The 16,062-nt window shown below is 45.5% G+C and overlaps 1 protein-coding gene across 12 annotated transcripts in view; it reads left to right on the forward strand.

Annotated features, from left to right (window-relative positions):
- LOC118503488 (zinc finger protein rotund) overlaps positions 1 to 16,062 on the forward strand; it is a 61,756-nt gene that overhangs the window by 33,250 nt on the left and 12,444 nt on the right. For 7 of the 12 annotated variants that reach the window (XM_036036792.1, XM_036036793.1, XM_036036796.1 and 4 more), the window contains 5 exons: positions 1,119 to 1,156; positions 12,238 to 13,072; positions 13,177 to 14,152; positions 15,022 to 15,557; positions 15,649 to 15,753. In XM_036036792.1, the coding sequence (XP_035892685.1) occupies positions 12,608 to 13,072; positions 13,177 to 14,152; positions 15,022 to 15,557; positions 15,649 to 15,753 (2,082 nt within the window). In that variant the 5' untranslated portion in view covers positions 1,119 to 1,156; positions 12,238 to 12,607. Of the gene's footprint in view, positions 1 to 1,118; positions 1,157 to 12,168; positions 13,073 to 13,176; positions 14,153 to 15,021; positions 15,558 to 15,648; positions 15,754 to 16,062 lie in introns of all 12 variants that reach the window. The other 5 variants (XM_036036801.1, XM_036036795.1, XM_036036800.1 and 2 more) reach the window with 5 other exon arrangements.

Raw genomic sequence — 16,062 nt, forward strand, 5'->3', positions numbered from 1 at the left:
GGGCCGATTTTTCCACCACCCCCAGGATCGATTCGGTCCGACTGATGGAAGTTTTTTTCACTTACGTTTCAAACCATTTAAAAAAAAACTCTCGGAGAGTCTCCGAAAAAAAATAACTATCCTGAGAGAATAAAATGAAAAAAGGGAAGCCGAAAGAGAGTTTTCCGTGCTCCTTCAACCACAAATACAAGCGCAAGGCCTGCTGTTTTTTTTCTTCTACCGCTGGCATATCTCCACAGCAACGGGGCGCGCGAACACGCCAAAAACAACATTGCATTTTTATTTCCCCATTTTTTATTCCTCTCATCCTACTTCCTCCCACCCTTCTTGTTATCCGCCAACGTTTTTTTTTCTTCTGTGCGCCGGTAAGCGTGTGTTGGTGTCTCTGGATGGGGAAAAATCGTCAACCATTACCACCACCACGAGCACCAGTAAGCAGCAAGTGCGTTCGTAGAATAAAAAAGAATGCGCGCGCGTTTTTCCAGCTTTTTTTGTAAAGGATGGGGTGGAACGGGGGATTACGGGGGTGGAGGGGTGAAGGTAACAAGTTGAAAAAATTGGTTGGAAAATTCTCTCTCTCTCTCTCTCGCTCTCGCTCTTTTCTTACTTGTTTTTTCCCTTTTACTGATGGATGTCATCCTCAATACGTTCGTTCGTGTCCCAGACCTTCACAAACGGACAAGCAGCGGTGCGTTGCGCATGGCAAGGAATAAAAAATGCAACCCACCCACCCACTCCCCTTACTCTCCTCCTTCTTTCCTTCGCTTTCCATCCACAATTTTTTGGTGAGGTTTTTTTTTCAAAAAATAAAAATCCAGTTTTACTAACCGATCGCACTGAGTTACCTGTGAGAGTCACTGTGTGAGAGTCACTCGCGCTTCACTATACATAAACGCTAGACCGAATGATTTTGGGGTGGAAGCAAAAAAGAAAAGTAAATGAGCTTTCCAACACCACCCCCCCCCCCCCCTATCCTTTATATGTTAACGCTTAAGTAAATTTGATCAAAGTAATTTTAACCTTTACCTCCGTTACCTATGTAACGCGCATCACTGTGGCAAATGTATCTCTATGCTCATGTATTTCGTTCTGTTTTCTTTCCTCTTTGCTGATTGCAGATGACGATAAATAAATGCAACCGATAATAACGTGAACGGTAAGTGATTTTTACGCCGAACCGCACCGAGATTAATGCTGAAATAATAATGGACACACATGGGTCTTTTTTGATTTTTTTTTGTTTATAAGTTCCGTTCGCTTGTTTTACATTTGTAAATCAAAAATATTAATTAACCTTCTCTCATCATCATGGTTGAATGATTCAAGAATATGTAACACACAGCATGGGTTCGTTTAAGGGACGATGTACAGAACACAAGCAAAAATGTTTGAAAAAGGTGTTAGAAACATGTTTGAAGAGTTAAAACTCCTAAAAAACAACAGTTTTTCGTGTTTTTACAGTGTGTCACACAACAATATCTGAGCTATTTATGGCTATTTATTATTTTTTAAGATGGGCATGTGATTTAGGTTACATAAAAAATTTTGAGGAAAAAATACAAATACAAATTTTCAAATTTCTTCAAATACAAATTTTATGCATTTCGCTTGAAATTAAAAAAAAAATGCTACTGCAAACATAGTGCAAATAAATATTAAATTTTTTATAAAAATCCTAAATTAAGAGCTTTAAATCTCTGTGATTTGCTAAATTTTTTCATGTCCAAAACTCAACATTTTTATCGAAATTTGCATTTCATCAAAAACAGATTAATACACCAGGATAAATAAGAATTTTGCAGTCACATGCAATGTAAATTGCCAACCAAATCGATTCCAATTGAAATGTGTAAGAAGAACAAATTGTCATTAATTTTTCCATTTTTTTGGGTGCTTTCGAATTGAGTATTGGAGTTATTTTAATAAAAAATGCACTCGTGCCGACGTGAAAAATTAGCCTGATTGACGTGAAAAATTCTTCTTACAAATTTTTATTATAAATCTAAACAAACAAATTTTAAGCACAAAAAATACGTGATAATCCACTCCAAAGAAGTGTGTCTTATGGTCTCCCACCCCACTCTGTAGTCTAGTCGTCCGATACGCAACTGCAAACACCACGCCAAAGCACGTGTGTCTGACCGATATCAAAACAACAAACTACTAGCACACATTAATCGTTCCATTCGTTCCCGTCTTAGTCGGCTACGCTTTTCCGTTGTTGTTGTTTCTTCTCTTATGCAAGCCTTCCAGGGAAAAGGCGCGTTGTTTTTCGCTCACTCGCTCCCTCTCTAAATACTCTCCTAAGCTCCCGTTTTCTCTCATGCGGATCGATGCATGTTTGTGTGCGCACGTCAACAAATCTCATCTCCGGTCTGTTTATCTAGCTGTCTCAATAATATTCTTACAAAAACATCGCCACCATGTGGCGCACACTCATTTTCTAACCAGCGGCCTAGTGATTCTCTCGCGAGAAACTCGATTCTCCGTCGGATCGCTTTCTTCAAAGGGAAATTATTGTTTTTGTTCCTTCCCCACCTCCCACTGTCTGCCTTCAACGGTTTCATTTTCTTCAGGCGGCATTATTTCTCCTTTTCTTTCGTGCAGGGAAAACTCTCGCTCACACACACACACACCCAACGACAAGGACGATGAAAACACTGATCTTGGACAACGTGTGTTGTTCTAACCTTTTTTTAGGGAGGGGAGGGGAGGGGAGGGGGGGAGGTGAAACTATAGCACCAGCCGCTCGCCCGCTCGTGTGTGTGTGAGTGTGTGTTTTGCTGTGCGAATGTGTCTGTGTCGTATGAAAACGTTCAAACTTCCCAAACGACTCCTTTTTCAAAGGGCGCGTCTTGTCTCGCTTCGGTCGCTTTGTTTGGACTTGGAACTTGGCATGCTCTTTTCTCTGCCTTGTCCTGTTCCGGATCCGGTCTCTTGCAGCCGCCTGAGATTTATGACGAATTTTACTCCCCTCCCCTCTATTACGCCAGTGGGTGGTTTCTTCCCACATTGTTCCAGGTTCATGACGCGTGCCGTTGCTGGTTGGATAAAGTGAATACTAATTCCCATCTCCTCTCCGGCGTGCTTCATCCCACAAAATTGAACACCACGTGTTCGTCTTTACCAAACAGCTGATGCGACGCCGTCTTTCACATCGCTTGCGTCGTCGTCGTCGATTGGGGGTGAGTTGTTTCGATTTGAGTGGTCCGAAGGGAGCACGAGGACACGCGAGTGGTTGTTTGTTGGTACCGTACACTGACGGCCATGCTTCGTCGAAGGTGAGAAATGAGACACTGGGTTGGAGGGTTCGTGGGGGGGGGGGGTTTGGGAGGAACCCACACTATCGCTCGGACCGCATTGTGCCCGAGCGTGTGCTGTTTATCTTGGCCCGATGCACTCTCAGTTTTCCGACAAACAAACGATGCACTTTCTTCGGTGCCTGTGTTTTCAGCTCGCCGTGGCGGGAAAGTGAAGCTTGTTTATAGTTGTTTTTCTTCTATGCCTTTTTGTTTCTATGAGTTTCGTGTGTACACACGGGACTGCAACTGAAAGGTGGGGATGGATTGTGTTTTTTTTGCGATTTCCGGTACGTGTGTCTTGCGTACTGATAGGTTATCGTTTTTATTCGCGTTTTTGTTTATACGTTCGTGGAATTGTTTTCATTCAGACGCTTGTACGTGAGCATCGAGTGTATTTACTTGACAGCTTCTTTTGCGATTCTTTTTACACAGAAAGATTCTTGTTTTAGTTTTGTTTTCTACTTTTGTGACACTCTGACATGGTAAATTAAATTATGAGTTTTTACCTATTTGAATACACTATTTCAAACACATTGATACTTACTTAGCATCTACTATGGAAAATTGAAACATACCAGGCGCCTCCATCGAAGGCGTGTGTTTCAACCCTTATTTTTAAAAAATGCTCGATTTTTTTTCTTTCGTCGATGTAATTTAAACCGTGGGAATCGATACAAGAAATGCATATCATTGCTTGTTTTATTCTTCGAACCAGTTGATTGTTTAAACATATTCATGCACTCCTTTTGTAATTCCACGAAGTGAAACCTCGAAAATGTTCCCACGGGGGACCAAACATTTTTCTCTCCGACACCTTTCCAGGCGCGTTGGATTGAAGCGGGCGCGTGAGTATGAGAAGGTGACCAGAAGTCTCATGATCGATCGCTCGGATAAAGCAATTAATCACGCCCCACCATCGGACAGCAAGCGGTTGGGCTCGATGAGATTCATTAATATCCGCACAACGCATGAACGCGCACAGGACACACCGCGGTACAACAATGCGTCACTTATGCTCGTTACGATTATGCATGCCCGGTTCGGTTTGTGCTGGCCGCGAAGCGCAAAATAAATAAATCGAACATCGTTTCATTAATGTTAACAACAAATCTGCGCATCGAAGACCAAACGAGAGGAACGCAGATTGATCAGTTCGGTTCGCAATGGAAGCCGGTTCTGTCCTGGTGCAACCTTTCACTTGTGCCCACTCGTCAAGGTTTTGGTAAAGTTTTTGGCATGAAATATTTTTATTTGCTTGCGCTCTTGTTGGAACGGAGATGTGAAACGATTTTTGAGGTCCGTTCGTTTTTGTTTTCCGTTTGCCCCGGGAAAGGTTATTATATTGCCCGGGAATGGGATGCAATTGCATTTCCCTTTTGCCGCGAACGCACCACATCCACTGCTAGTTGTACCGTGTGCAAGGGCGCTCGACACTCGAATTTCGTAGTTATTGAATTTTAATTACGCTCGACGCTATTTTCTCCCGCCCGACCGTAGTATAGACCCCGGTTGGGTTGGGTATGCATTTTTTTGTTGTTTCGGTTGGGGTTTTTTGAGCCCAAACATTTTTAACCGTTCACCGCTACCACCGTCCCCTGATTTCATTTAGCGAAGGAAAATGGCAATGTGCAGTTGCATCCTTGAAAATTTTATAATAAAAAAAGAAGACGCCCGAGTTGCGTTCGGATATGGAATTGGCACCCAGCTTCCTCTCGGTGGGTTCAATTCCACACTCACAGGAGCCTTTTCAGAGGGGGGAGGGGGGGGGGACATTCCGCCACGAGGGAAGCAGGAGATGGGTGGTGTACAAATTGGATTTTCACGTCATTTCCCATTTTTTTCTGTCGCTTCTGCTTAACCTTATTGCCCTTTGGGGAGGGGCTGTTATTTTTTGTTTTCGGCTCGCAGCAGCTTTCCCCACGCTAGGGCATTTCGGGTTTTGGGGCGTCAAATTTTTATTTTCCACATTTCCACATGACGCGCATCGGCTGGGCTTCGGTTCGGCCGCCCGGTTTGGTGTGAGCTTTTATTTTATTTCATGCAGTCCGCTTTCCCGTCCATCAACGAATGCACCACGGTGGAAGCTGGCCTGCCTGTTGGCTGTGCACAGGTCAAACAGAAAGAGAGAGAGAGAGAGAGAGAGAGAGAGAGAGAGAGGGAGAGATAGAGAGAGAGCCAAAACATCGAAATGTATTTATATTCCGTCTGACTGCAGCAGCGCTTCTTCGATTGTTAACATTTTTAATTATTGCACCAAATGAATAATTACAGCCTGGCGCACAATTATTTCGTCTTGTTATTTTTATTGTTGTTTCGGCCCCTGGCACTAATGTATGCGTTCGAGTGTTGTCGCTTTTCATCGGTACCGAGCAGAAACGCCTACAGCTGTCTACTAGTTTTTATTGCTGAAGGCTGAAAGAATTATTCTGTTGTCACCTTTTGGATGCAACTTTCCTTTACTTTCTTTATCTCCCTGCTGACCAATCGTATGGCCCTGTGGGTGAGTGTGTGCATTTCGTTAACGATGTTGGTCCTGGCACAAAGCCCCCCCCCCCACCCCCCACCATCCACCATTCCAATCGGTTCGCATTTTACAATGGCACCAGTTGATTGAACAAAAGCAACAAAAACAGGATAGTTTTAATTGCACCCAAATGAAATTGCAATTCTGTACCGTGTGTGTTGTTAGGGCGCTGACGATTCATTAGCGAACACCCCCCTCCAGACAAAGGGCTTTTGCTTTGAATTTGCATTTTGCAACACTAATTAAATGGTTCACCCTTGTAGGTGTATTATGTACCGAGCGATAGTTGTGTTGTTGGAAAAAGGGGAAGGAAAAATGATGTGATAATTGATTTTTGTAAGAATATCTAATTGATTTGTTTTACATGAAAAGTTCATTTATTTACGCGCCAGGATTATTCAAGTGTGATTATTTTAACAGTTGACGAAAGGCACGAAAATGGTTTAAAAACATTTACTTATTTACTTAAAATTCTTATAATTGTACGAAGATTGTTTTTACCTTTACAATTCATTTAGACGTTTTTTTGACGCCTAAATGTATGCAACAGTCGCTACATAGCTACATCGCTATCAATCCATCTCAGTTTGAACTTGCTACACCTCCTCGATCCAAGTAGGTGGCCTTTAGACTTTACGGGCTTGGTGTCCGGTCGTCCGGTATCATTCTCATGACACGACCCGTCCACAGAAGGCTGGCGAGTCCCTGAGTACCAGAGACTATAAATCCCATCTATTATCGGTGCAAATGTTTTTACTGCGCATAGTTTCAACTACTTCAAAAGGTGCGATCATCTATCTGTACCTCACCCCAGCCAAGATCGGTATTTTTTAACATTGCTGTAAGGGCCGCTGATGGTGGTTCGATCCTTTAGGAAGGCCTTTATTACATATGAGAGACTCTAACTAATAATGTCTATGTCACTATCGTACACCAGGATGTGGACTGACTTATTGAAGATTAGCAAGGCCCTTTATGGTAGCAAAGGTCTCTGGGAATTATCTAGCCACATCCACCTGACATTCTGGCCAAATGAAGCTCATTCGCAATCATCTTCAACGTTAAGATTAAAGAAAATTCAGTAAGAGTGAAGCTGTTTTCCTGTGAACCCAAAAAATTGAGTATACATAGGTTGTGGCGGTCAGGTGGCCAAGGTGACAACGGCACCGGTCTTCATACGACAGGACAGGGGTTCTAATCTCCTCCGGACCGCCTCCCTGTACGTAGGGCTTGACTACCTTTCTACGGGTAAAATTAAGTCACAGAAATGACAGGCCAAGTCCTCTCGAGGTTAAAGTGCCACCGAAGAAGAAGAAGAGAGAGGTTACTTACATACGAAATAATCCAAAGATAGAGGTAGAGGAATGTAGCCTCGAGCATCGCTTAAACCCGTTGCAGGGTGTCCGTTTGCGAACTCTTCTCGAGTTCTCTTAGAGCTCCGGTGTTCAGAGAGATGTTTTTATAATTATTTGGATTTAAATAAGCTTATTGCCTAAATGTAAGCAATCAGCATAACTGTAAGTAATTTTCCCTATCGAGTAAAAGCAGATTGCTTTAATTTGTTTTACTTGTTTAAATATTTTCGCAAAATGTTTCCCAACCATTGCAATCACCAGGCAAGCAAAGTGCAAAACGTTATCACACTCAATCGCACTCACTCTCTCCCCAGAACTCCTCGAATGTCACTCATCATTTGTGAGCTGTCGTTCGTACCCGCTAGCTCCGAAACGCACTCCCAACTGTAAGTTCAATCTCAACACGTCAAACTCGGCACGGCTTTGGGGAATTTTTTCGAGACCATCTTTGTGATTTTTTTCTCGCTTTGGCATTGCCACAACTCTCATCGCCTCCTGTTGACAGGCCGGTACATTTAATATTTATTTCAATGGATTCGCAGCTTTTTTTTAGTGACCGAACCTCCAAAATGGAGATCCCGGACCCGTCCCGTCCTACCAGACTATTGTTGTTTTCCATCATTTGCTGCCCCGTTTGCCCCCGCCGGACCGGGACCGTCTCGATCCGTCCGTCCCTTGACAACAATGGCAAAGCATTCGATAATTAACAGCACACAGAGAGAAAGGACTCGTTCGCTATTGTCGCAAATGCACAAACAAAAACCCCTTGGCCGTACACACGGCAGATGAGCAAGCAGAAGAATGCAAAAATCCTACCAGCGCTTGTTTTATTATGCATTTGGCTGTTTTTATTATCACTCTCTGATTATCCTTTCCCCCGTCTCGCTCGCCTTCGCCCGGTCACCAAGCATCGGAAAAGTCTATTGTTTTATAGGAACCGTTTTTCACTACTTCCCCAATCATTTCCCCCCGACCTCCAACACCATTCGTACGTGCATCTCTATGTGTCCCGCTGGATTGGCCGGTGAATGTAAACAATAAATATTTGAGTTGCACATGCGTGGTGCATCTGTGGAATTGTGATTTCGCGCGCCTTCGGTTCGGATTCCCTTCCCGGTTCGGTGCTGCATTTCGATGCAGTTGAATTTGCTAGCAGGAGGTTTTATTTTCCGAACCCCGCTTTCTGTGGTCCCGATCCGTGAATGTGCGCACATTTATTTTATCGAAAAATTGCACATCAGAGTTCAATCCCCGTTTTTTCACTGGGGTGCGTGTGCTTCTGCCCCTCAGATCCCAGCATCCGTTCAGCAACCACGAGTAAGGACCGCCAGTGGCGCCATTCGTTCTTTTCCTTCACACCGAACACGATGCAGTAGCTTCGAAGAGAGGGTTCGATTACGATAGAAAAGAAAAACTTTGTTCGGGGAAAAGTTTTAAAAAATCAACTCACACAACCTATCGCCGGATAACGGTGTGGAGGTGAAATTTTAAATCCATTCCCGAAACGGCCACCAGAGCACACTCTCACACACTTGCTGGTGTGCATGTTTTCGGGCGATTGCGCACGTGCAATGTTCTGTGAGTCGGAATGATGCGTTCGTAGGGTGGGGTAGCGTTTTAAAAATGCTTATCATCAAATAGTTGGCGTCCTTTTGGGGTTTGTTGTTGTTGTTGCACACGAGCGTGCTAATAAGAAATGCATTTGCTGTAATGATTGTAGCTGAAATTTGTAGAGTGATGGCGTATTTTATATAAAGAATTTATGCTCATTCCTGAATGAACTATAAGAGTAATTAAAATGAATTTTATACTGTGATTTTATTTTTTTTTAAATCAGTAAAAAGTCTAAATTGTATGATGAACTTTTCAGTATGTTTCATATAGATAACCTTTTAATGATGTCTACAAAAATAACATAAATGATGCGTCAGACAAGGAGGATAAAATTAATTATCCTTTTAATAAACATACTTTAATTTCTTTAAATAATGATGAGAAAAAAGAAACGTAATGTCACAGGTCCAAAAGGCTCTTAGGATATTGATAAACTAAGAAAATTTAAAAACGCCTAAATCTATGCAATTTGTAGGAATAAAATTAGCTCCTAATCTAACTTGACGCATTGAAGATGGAGTGAGCACTTCTTCTTCGTTAGTCAGTCCTGATTCTGCGTGTTAGGTAGTGCTGTGTAAGGGGAGGCAGTCTAGATGGGATTTGATCTCCGATCTTGCTCTGTATATTAAAGACTATCGCCTTAGCAACCGGACCGCCTCAATGGTCACTTCAAATATTTAAAATGACAAATGCCAAATGATTAAGGTTTTTTTTAACAATTTAATCAATGGCGACTGTAATGACATGACTCAAATATTTCTCTTCAGTGGAACAGTTCTGTCTGGAGAATCGTCCTCTTCACCAGTGTCCAGAAATGGCTCAAACATTACTAGTTCATCTCAAAAATCCTGTGCCGGACTGCTAAAGAGCATATAAACTTAGCTGAGTTGAGTTGAGTGCAGCTTGAGTTTCATGTCACGCTATGCAGAGCAAATTGAGCTCACAATTTGCATGATCTTTGAAAGGGTTTACAGTTTCGCTCAAGGTCTCTTATTTATCGATCATTATGGTCAATATAGCCCGAGTTATGAACTGTATAGTTCCTACAGAATATTTTTTTAGTGTCCTCCTTCTGTACTGATCCCCGTATATAAAGATGTAGTCTACCGAGCTTAAATTATGTATGAAATGGTCAAGAGATGATATAACTGAATGTTATATTCCAACTTGAAAACATCTGTGACTAGGATTCTGATGTAAGATCTATCTTCTTCTTCTTCCTTGGCACTACAACCACGAAAGGTTCCAGCCTGACTGGTTCCTGGCTTTCTACGACTTGATTTTACCCGTAAGCAAGGTAGTCAGCCCTGCGTACAAGGAGGCGGTCTGGAAGGGATTTGAACTCCGGTCCTGCCGTGCGAATGTCAGAATGTCTCTGATGTTCTCACATTACGTCACGTCCTTTACGACCTCCATAAATAAAATCTAGTTTTTTTTAGCTTCGTTCACCTTGACTCACTTCTGCTAATTATCTTACTGGCCTATGCACTCTTGTTATCAAATTCAATTGCTCTAGTTGTAACCTGTTCGTGGGCTTTCGACAATAAAAGTACCTCAACAAGAGCTGCGTTGAACTTCTTGGACATGAATGGATTCCACGACCGTTGTAAAACGAAACGCATGACCAACACAACCTTCAAACCCTGTCCTCTAGGCCTCGAAAACGTCAACTGTCACCGTCATCGGTGAGCGCCGCTAAAGAAAGCAATTTCAAAAAACCTTTGCGCACTGAATGAAGCGTTCCCACCGCGCTCCCAAGAAGCGGCTCATGCACGGCACACCGATTTTGCTCCTTTTTTAAACTTAGAGTGTTGTACAAAAATGCGGCGCCCGCAGCTCAAGAGGAGGATGGATGGCCTCAGCGGCTTACAGAGAAACATAAAGAAAACCCCATTTCTTCATATCCTCCAGCTTGTGCTGGATCGGACCTGTGCCGGGTGAGTGCCTTGAGAAACGCTCCAACAAACGTCCTCCCTGCGTTCGGTTGGGCCTGGTGTTATTGTTATTGCAGCTGCAGGTTGGTGCATTATATTTTTGTTTGCCACTCCAAAGGAAGAAGACAACGCGAATGGAAAAGTAAGCACATCTCCCTCTCTCGCTTCACCACCGGAAACGTGTAGAAACAGCAAATATACAGCGGGAAAAAGAAAAACTGTTGTTCACTTTGCGAAACAGCGGCCTAGGTTTTGGTGCTGGGCTGAAAACAGAAAAGCGTATGCAGTTTGTGCAATAGGCACGGACAAAAAAAAATCTTCTCGCTTGCACTTTTCCAATTTTATAGCGCGAAACAAACAAAATCCCTTTTTTGTGACTCTCTCTCGCTCTCGTTCTTCCAGAAACCCCGACTCAATGGGGTGTTGTTGGAAAATTGTTTTGCGCAACAACAAAAAAAGGGAAGAAAAACCCTTGATTCATAAAACTAAAAACCACATTAAAACCCGTCTCTAATTGTTCCCTTTTTTAAGAAGGCAATCGTCTGTTGGCGGTGTGGGAAAAAAAGATTCCCACCCAAATTTTCAAATTAACGGTAACGGTCAGTCTGTCGCAACAGACGGAAAAAACAGCAATTAATGAAATAGGTACAACAGCAATAACACCAAAATTTGGCTGCTTACAAAACCCGGCACGTCCCTTCCTCTTGCACCAGCACCCCTGGCCCTGGTAGCTTATCTAGGTTTTGATCGGGGGGTTTTTTTTTGGTGCGCCTCTATCGGCCACCTTAAATAAACATCGGTTTTATAAGCTCACCCCGCGCGACACAGGGTCAGCGGTTTGTTAGGCGTCTCGCTGTTGGTGCAGTTAATGCAGGCGCACGCAAAAATAATAATGTTTCCAGCGGCTTGCGCAACAGCAGACGATACCGGTGGTGCATCAAGGTGCATAAAAACCCGACCGGCCGGCGTTCGAAGAAAACCCGTGCCACAAGAATCGAGCTTGCCGAAGCTTTTTTTCTGGCCAGCGGCAAGGGTAGATGGGGGGTATGCGGTGGAAGGTGCGACGGGGCACGGGAGTGTAATAAAGCCACCTCTTTTCCATTCATGGGTCCACATCGAGTCCACACACACACACACACTTTTTTCTTCCTTTATAGGAAATGTGTAAACAGGCCCGGTAGTTTAGCGCGGAAAAGCTCACGCCAAACGCCATGATTGAGAAACCGTTTGAACCAGTTGCGGCATTTGCGTTGCACTGTTCGGTTCTGGGAAACTGGGTACCCGCTCCGGTTTGTTTTCCTGCGCTGTACCGCGCTGAGCTGTGTTTTACATATTCTTGAAATTCACTTACCATAGTTGTGCTTTTATTTCCAAAACAAGAAAAAAAATCTCTTTTAACCTTTCCCATTTTTATTTCACTTTCTTTTCATTGTTTCAAGATGCGACGAGAAAAGCGTAGCAGAACACACAATCATTTTGGTTTTTTTCTTTCGTTGCCTCCTTTACAGACACACTCCGCTCGATCGAAACACGATCGAATCGGGAAACAGAAACAGAGTTAAGAAAAAACAGTAACTAGAAAGAAATAGAAATCCCACACCAAGGGCTGGAACCGTTATTCAACAGGATGGCTCACTGAACCTAGAGACCTAGCGGCTTGCTTCCCCGGTTAACTGGAAGCCTTTACTTTTTTTCGCTCAACCTTCGTACTGCATCCCGGACGCCTGCAAAAGGACACGGCGAATCAAGTGCTATTCCAGACGTATTCCCAAGGAATTCAAGAACAGGAAGAATCATTCAAAGTTCAGCACCTGGGAGTGTGTCGCTGAAGGAATTAAAAAAATTCCCTTCCTTCCCGAAGCACCACCACCACGCAAGATGGCGATCAATTTTTCGGCCTCGTTTGCTGCCTGTCTCGCGGCCGGCCTGAAGGTGCCGCGCCAGATCATGTACTGCATCTCGCAGGACACGGCCCCGTACGTGCTGTACAAGGACTCGCAGGAGGCGGCCGAGCGTGGGGCAGCGGCGGCAGCCGCCGTCCAGTGGGGCAATGCCGAGGGCCCAGCCATCTACCAGCAGAACGCGCAGAACCACCTGCAGGCACACATGAACGGGGCGGCAACGCAGCAACAGCTCGTGGCTGCAGCGGCCGCTGCCGCCGCTCAGCACCATCAGCAGCAGCAGCAGCAACACCATCAGCAAACTACCGCCAATCATAGTCCGCCGAATCAGGACAATAGGCCACAGCAACCGGGTGAACAAGCGAATGGTCATCTACACAGCCCGGCCACTAGTCCGTATCCTGCGAATAACGGTCCAGACATAGAAGAAGATTTGATCAAGGTACATTTTTTTTTGTCCGCCGAGCGAAAGGTTTTGGCTCCAGCTGCGCTAGGTACCCCGGGTGACTAATTCTCGGCCGTCTTCTGCTTCTTCCATCCTCACAGGTACAAAGCATGCAACAAGCCGTTCAGCATCAGCAGCAGCAGCAGCAGCAGCCGAACGGCCAGCAACAGTTAGTCCAGCAGCAGCAGCAGCAGCAGCAGCAAGGTGGCAACAACTCGTCCGGTGCACACCCGAACGATCCAAACCAGCAGGGCAACCAATCGGCACCGGGCGGCGGAGGTAACGGTGGTGGAGGAAACGGTGGCGGTGGTGGTGGAGGACCACCCGGACCGCCCGGCTGTTTCGGGAACGAAGCGTCCCAGGCCGAGCTGAACTATTACGCCCAGCGCCATCACGCCGGACCACAGGGCGCCATGTTGCCGCCGCCGGGCTTTGCCCCACTCCACCACTATCTCAACAAGACGGGCGTCCTGCCGGTCGGTATGCCAACCGGGCTCGACCAATCCGGTGCACTGGAGCAGTACGGCATGCCAGACCTGCTCCACGGTGGTGGTGGTGGTGGCGGCGGAACGGGAGCAACCGCACCCGGTGGAGCACCTGGTGGTCCCGGCGCCAACCAGCAGCTGCACCACTCACCCACGAACGGTGTCGCAACGGGCCCGAACGGTGCCGGCGCAAACACGGGCAACACCGGCACCGGTACCGGTGCCAGTCACTCGAAGTCGAAAAACTCGGACCTCCGGCTGTTCAAGTGCTTAACGTGCGGGAAAGACTTTAAGCAGAAGAGTACGCTGCTGCAGCACGAACGCATCCACACCGATTCGCGCCCGTACGGGTGCCCGGAGTGCGGGAAGCGGTTCCGGCAGCAGTCGCACCTGACGCAACACCTGCGGATACACGCGAACGAGAAACCGTTCAGCTGTGCGTACTGCCCGCGCAGCTTCCGGCAGCGGGCCATCCTGAACCAGCACATCCGCATTCACTCAGGTGATAAGCCGTTCGGCTGCCCGTATCCGGAATGCGGCAAAAAATTTCGACAAAAGGCCATATTGAACCAACATGTGCGCACCCATCAAGGCGAGCGATCGATTATTGTGACGATTTATATATACTTAGTTAATTTTAGTACCGCATTACTGCTTCTTTCCATCTTTTTTCCATTCACATACACGCATACACACATTCATACAGATCACAATCGCACACCATCCTGTCCCGTTTTGTATGCACACCATCCTCGATCCCATTAAAGCTCACCTTCCCACACTACTAATCTTCATCTTCCACCTGCTGCTGCTACCCGGTTTATGGCACCCTTTATTGGACGTCTTGAAAATCCTCGCCTCGGTGGGCGGCCATTTCTGCCATCCTTTTCTGCCAAAAAGGCCTCAGCGACTTCTGGTGCGAAACACATCGAGCGACACACCGTTCCGATGAAGGGGATGCGCTTCGCGCTAGAACTCGTTGACTGTGGCCTAGAGTACCCCGCTCCCGGCTTTATAGCAAATATCTATCCTATTGTGGCTTCCTTTTTTGTTTGGTGTGTGGTAGTACTATACTTTCATCATCCTTCCTCAGTGCATGTTGTGGATCATAGATAGAAGGGAAGATTTATAGCTTAGAAAGCAGTTATCACTTAAAAAATTGTGCTATAAAGCTTCCCCGGTAACCTCATCCTCTACCTAAAACACTCATCTAAGAACCCGAAACGAGTTGCCTCAGTTAGATACTGTTATTGAAAAACTTCAAAATTCACCTAAACCCCAAAGTCACAATTCCACAATTGGTTGGTTCATTATTTGTGTATTTACCTATGGCACACGTTACAATCCCCCTCGTACTATTATGTCCTTCCCTGTTAGAATTAAGAGTAGCTCTACACGATCCAGTTGATCTTTCACGGTGCCCTTCTCTCTCTCTCTCTCTCTCTCCCGTATACTCCACAGATGTTTCTCCGCATTTGATCTTCAAGAACGGCCCGCACGCAACGCTCTGGCCCCAGGATGTGCCGTACCCACCGGAGCTCGAAAACGCACAGCCCAAGGACGAACAAACGTTCGGTGACGAGGCGTCCCAGGGCGGTGGGGAATCGCGCGGTTGCTTCTCGCCGGACAACTATCCGGCCTACTTCAAGGACGGCAAGGGTGTGAACCATTCGATCTTCGGCAACAATCTGCAGTATCTGAACAAGGCTACCGGTGGCAAAGCGATACTGCCCGACGTGATCCAGCATGGGCGCTCGGCCGGTATGCCGCTGTACGTGCGCTGCCCGATCTGTCAGAAGGAGTTCAAGCAGAAGAGTACGCTGCTGCAGCACGGCTGCATACACATCGAGTCCCGGCCGTACCCGTGCCCCGAGTGCGGCAAACGGTTCCGGCAGCAGTCGCACCTGACGCAGCATCTGCGCATCCACACGAACGAGAAACCGTTCGGGTGTATGTACTGTCCACGGTTCTTCCGGCAGCGAACGATACTGAATCAGGTAGGAGCTGTGATTGAACTACAAGTCCAGCTAAAGCAAGGCATCGTACAATAATATTTTTGTTTAAATTCTTTTCCCCCCTCGAAAACAGCACATTCGTATACATACGGGCGAGAAACCGTACCGATGTGGACAGTGTGGCAAAGACTTCCGGCAGAAGGCCATCCTGGATCAGCACACCCGAACGCACCAGGTAGTTGTAAAATTTAGATTTCAGATCTACCTTCTTGAGTTTTTTAAATTTCTAACTGAGAGGCAGATTGTCTCAATGGAAGTTGTTTTCTTGAGAGTTAGGATCCAAAAATGCCTATCTTCGCTTGCCATCTGTATTTTTATTTATACTCGCAGCATAGGAAAGATCAATCCAACTTCTGGATAGTCAATGAAACACGACAGTTAGTCTTTGCTTTGATCTAAAATCAGGTCTAAAATAGCTTTAGAATCACGACCTCCCAACCAACTAAAATATAAAGACTCAAGTCTTCTTCACTTATTAATGATGCCA

The sequence above is a fragment of the Anopheles stephensi genome, chromosome 2 (genome assembly GCF_013141755.1).
Source record: "Anopheles stephensi strain Indian chromosome 2, UCI_ANSTEP_V1.0, whole genome shotgun sequence".
In the NCBI taxonomy this organism is placed as follows: Eukaryota; Metazoa; Arthropoda; class Insecta; order Diptera; family Culicidae; genus Anopheles; species Anopheles stephensi.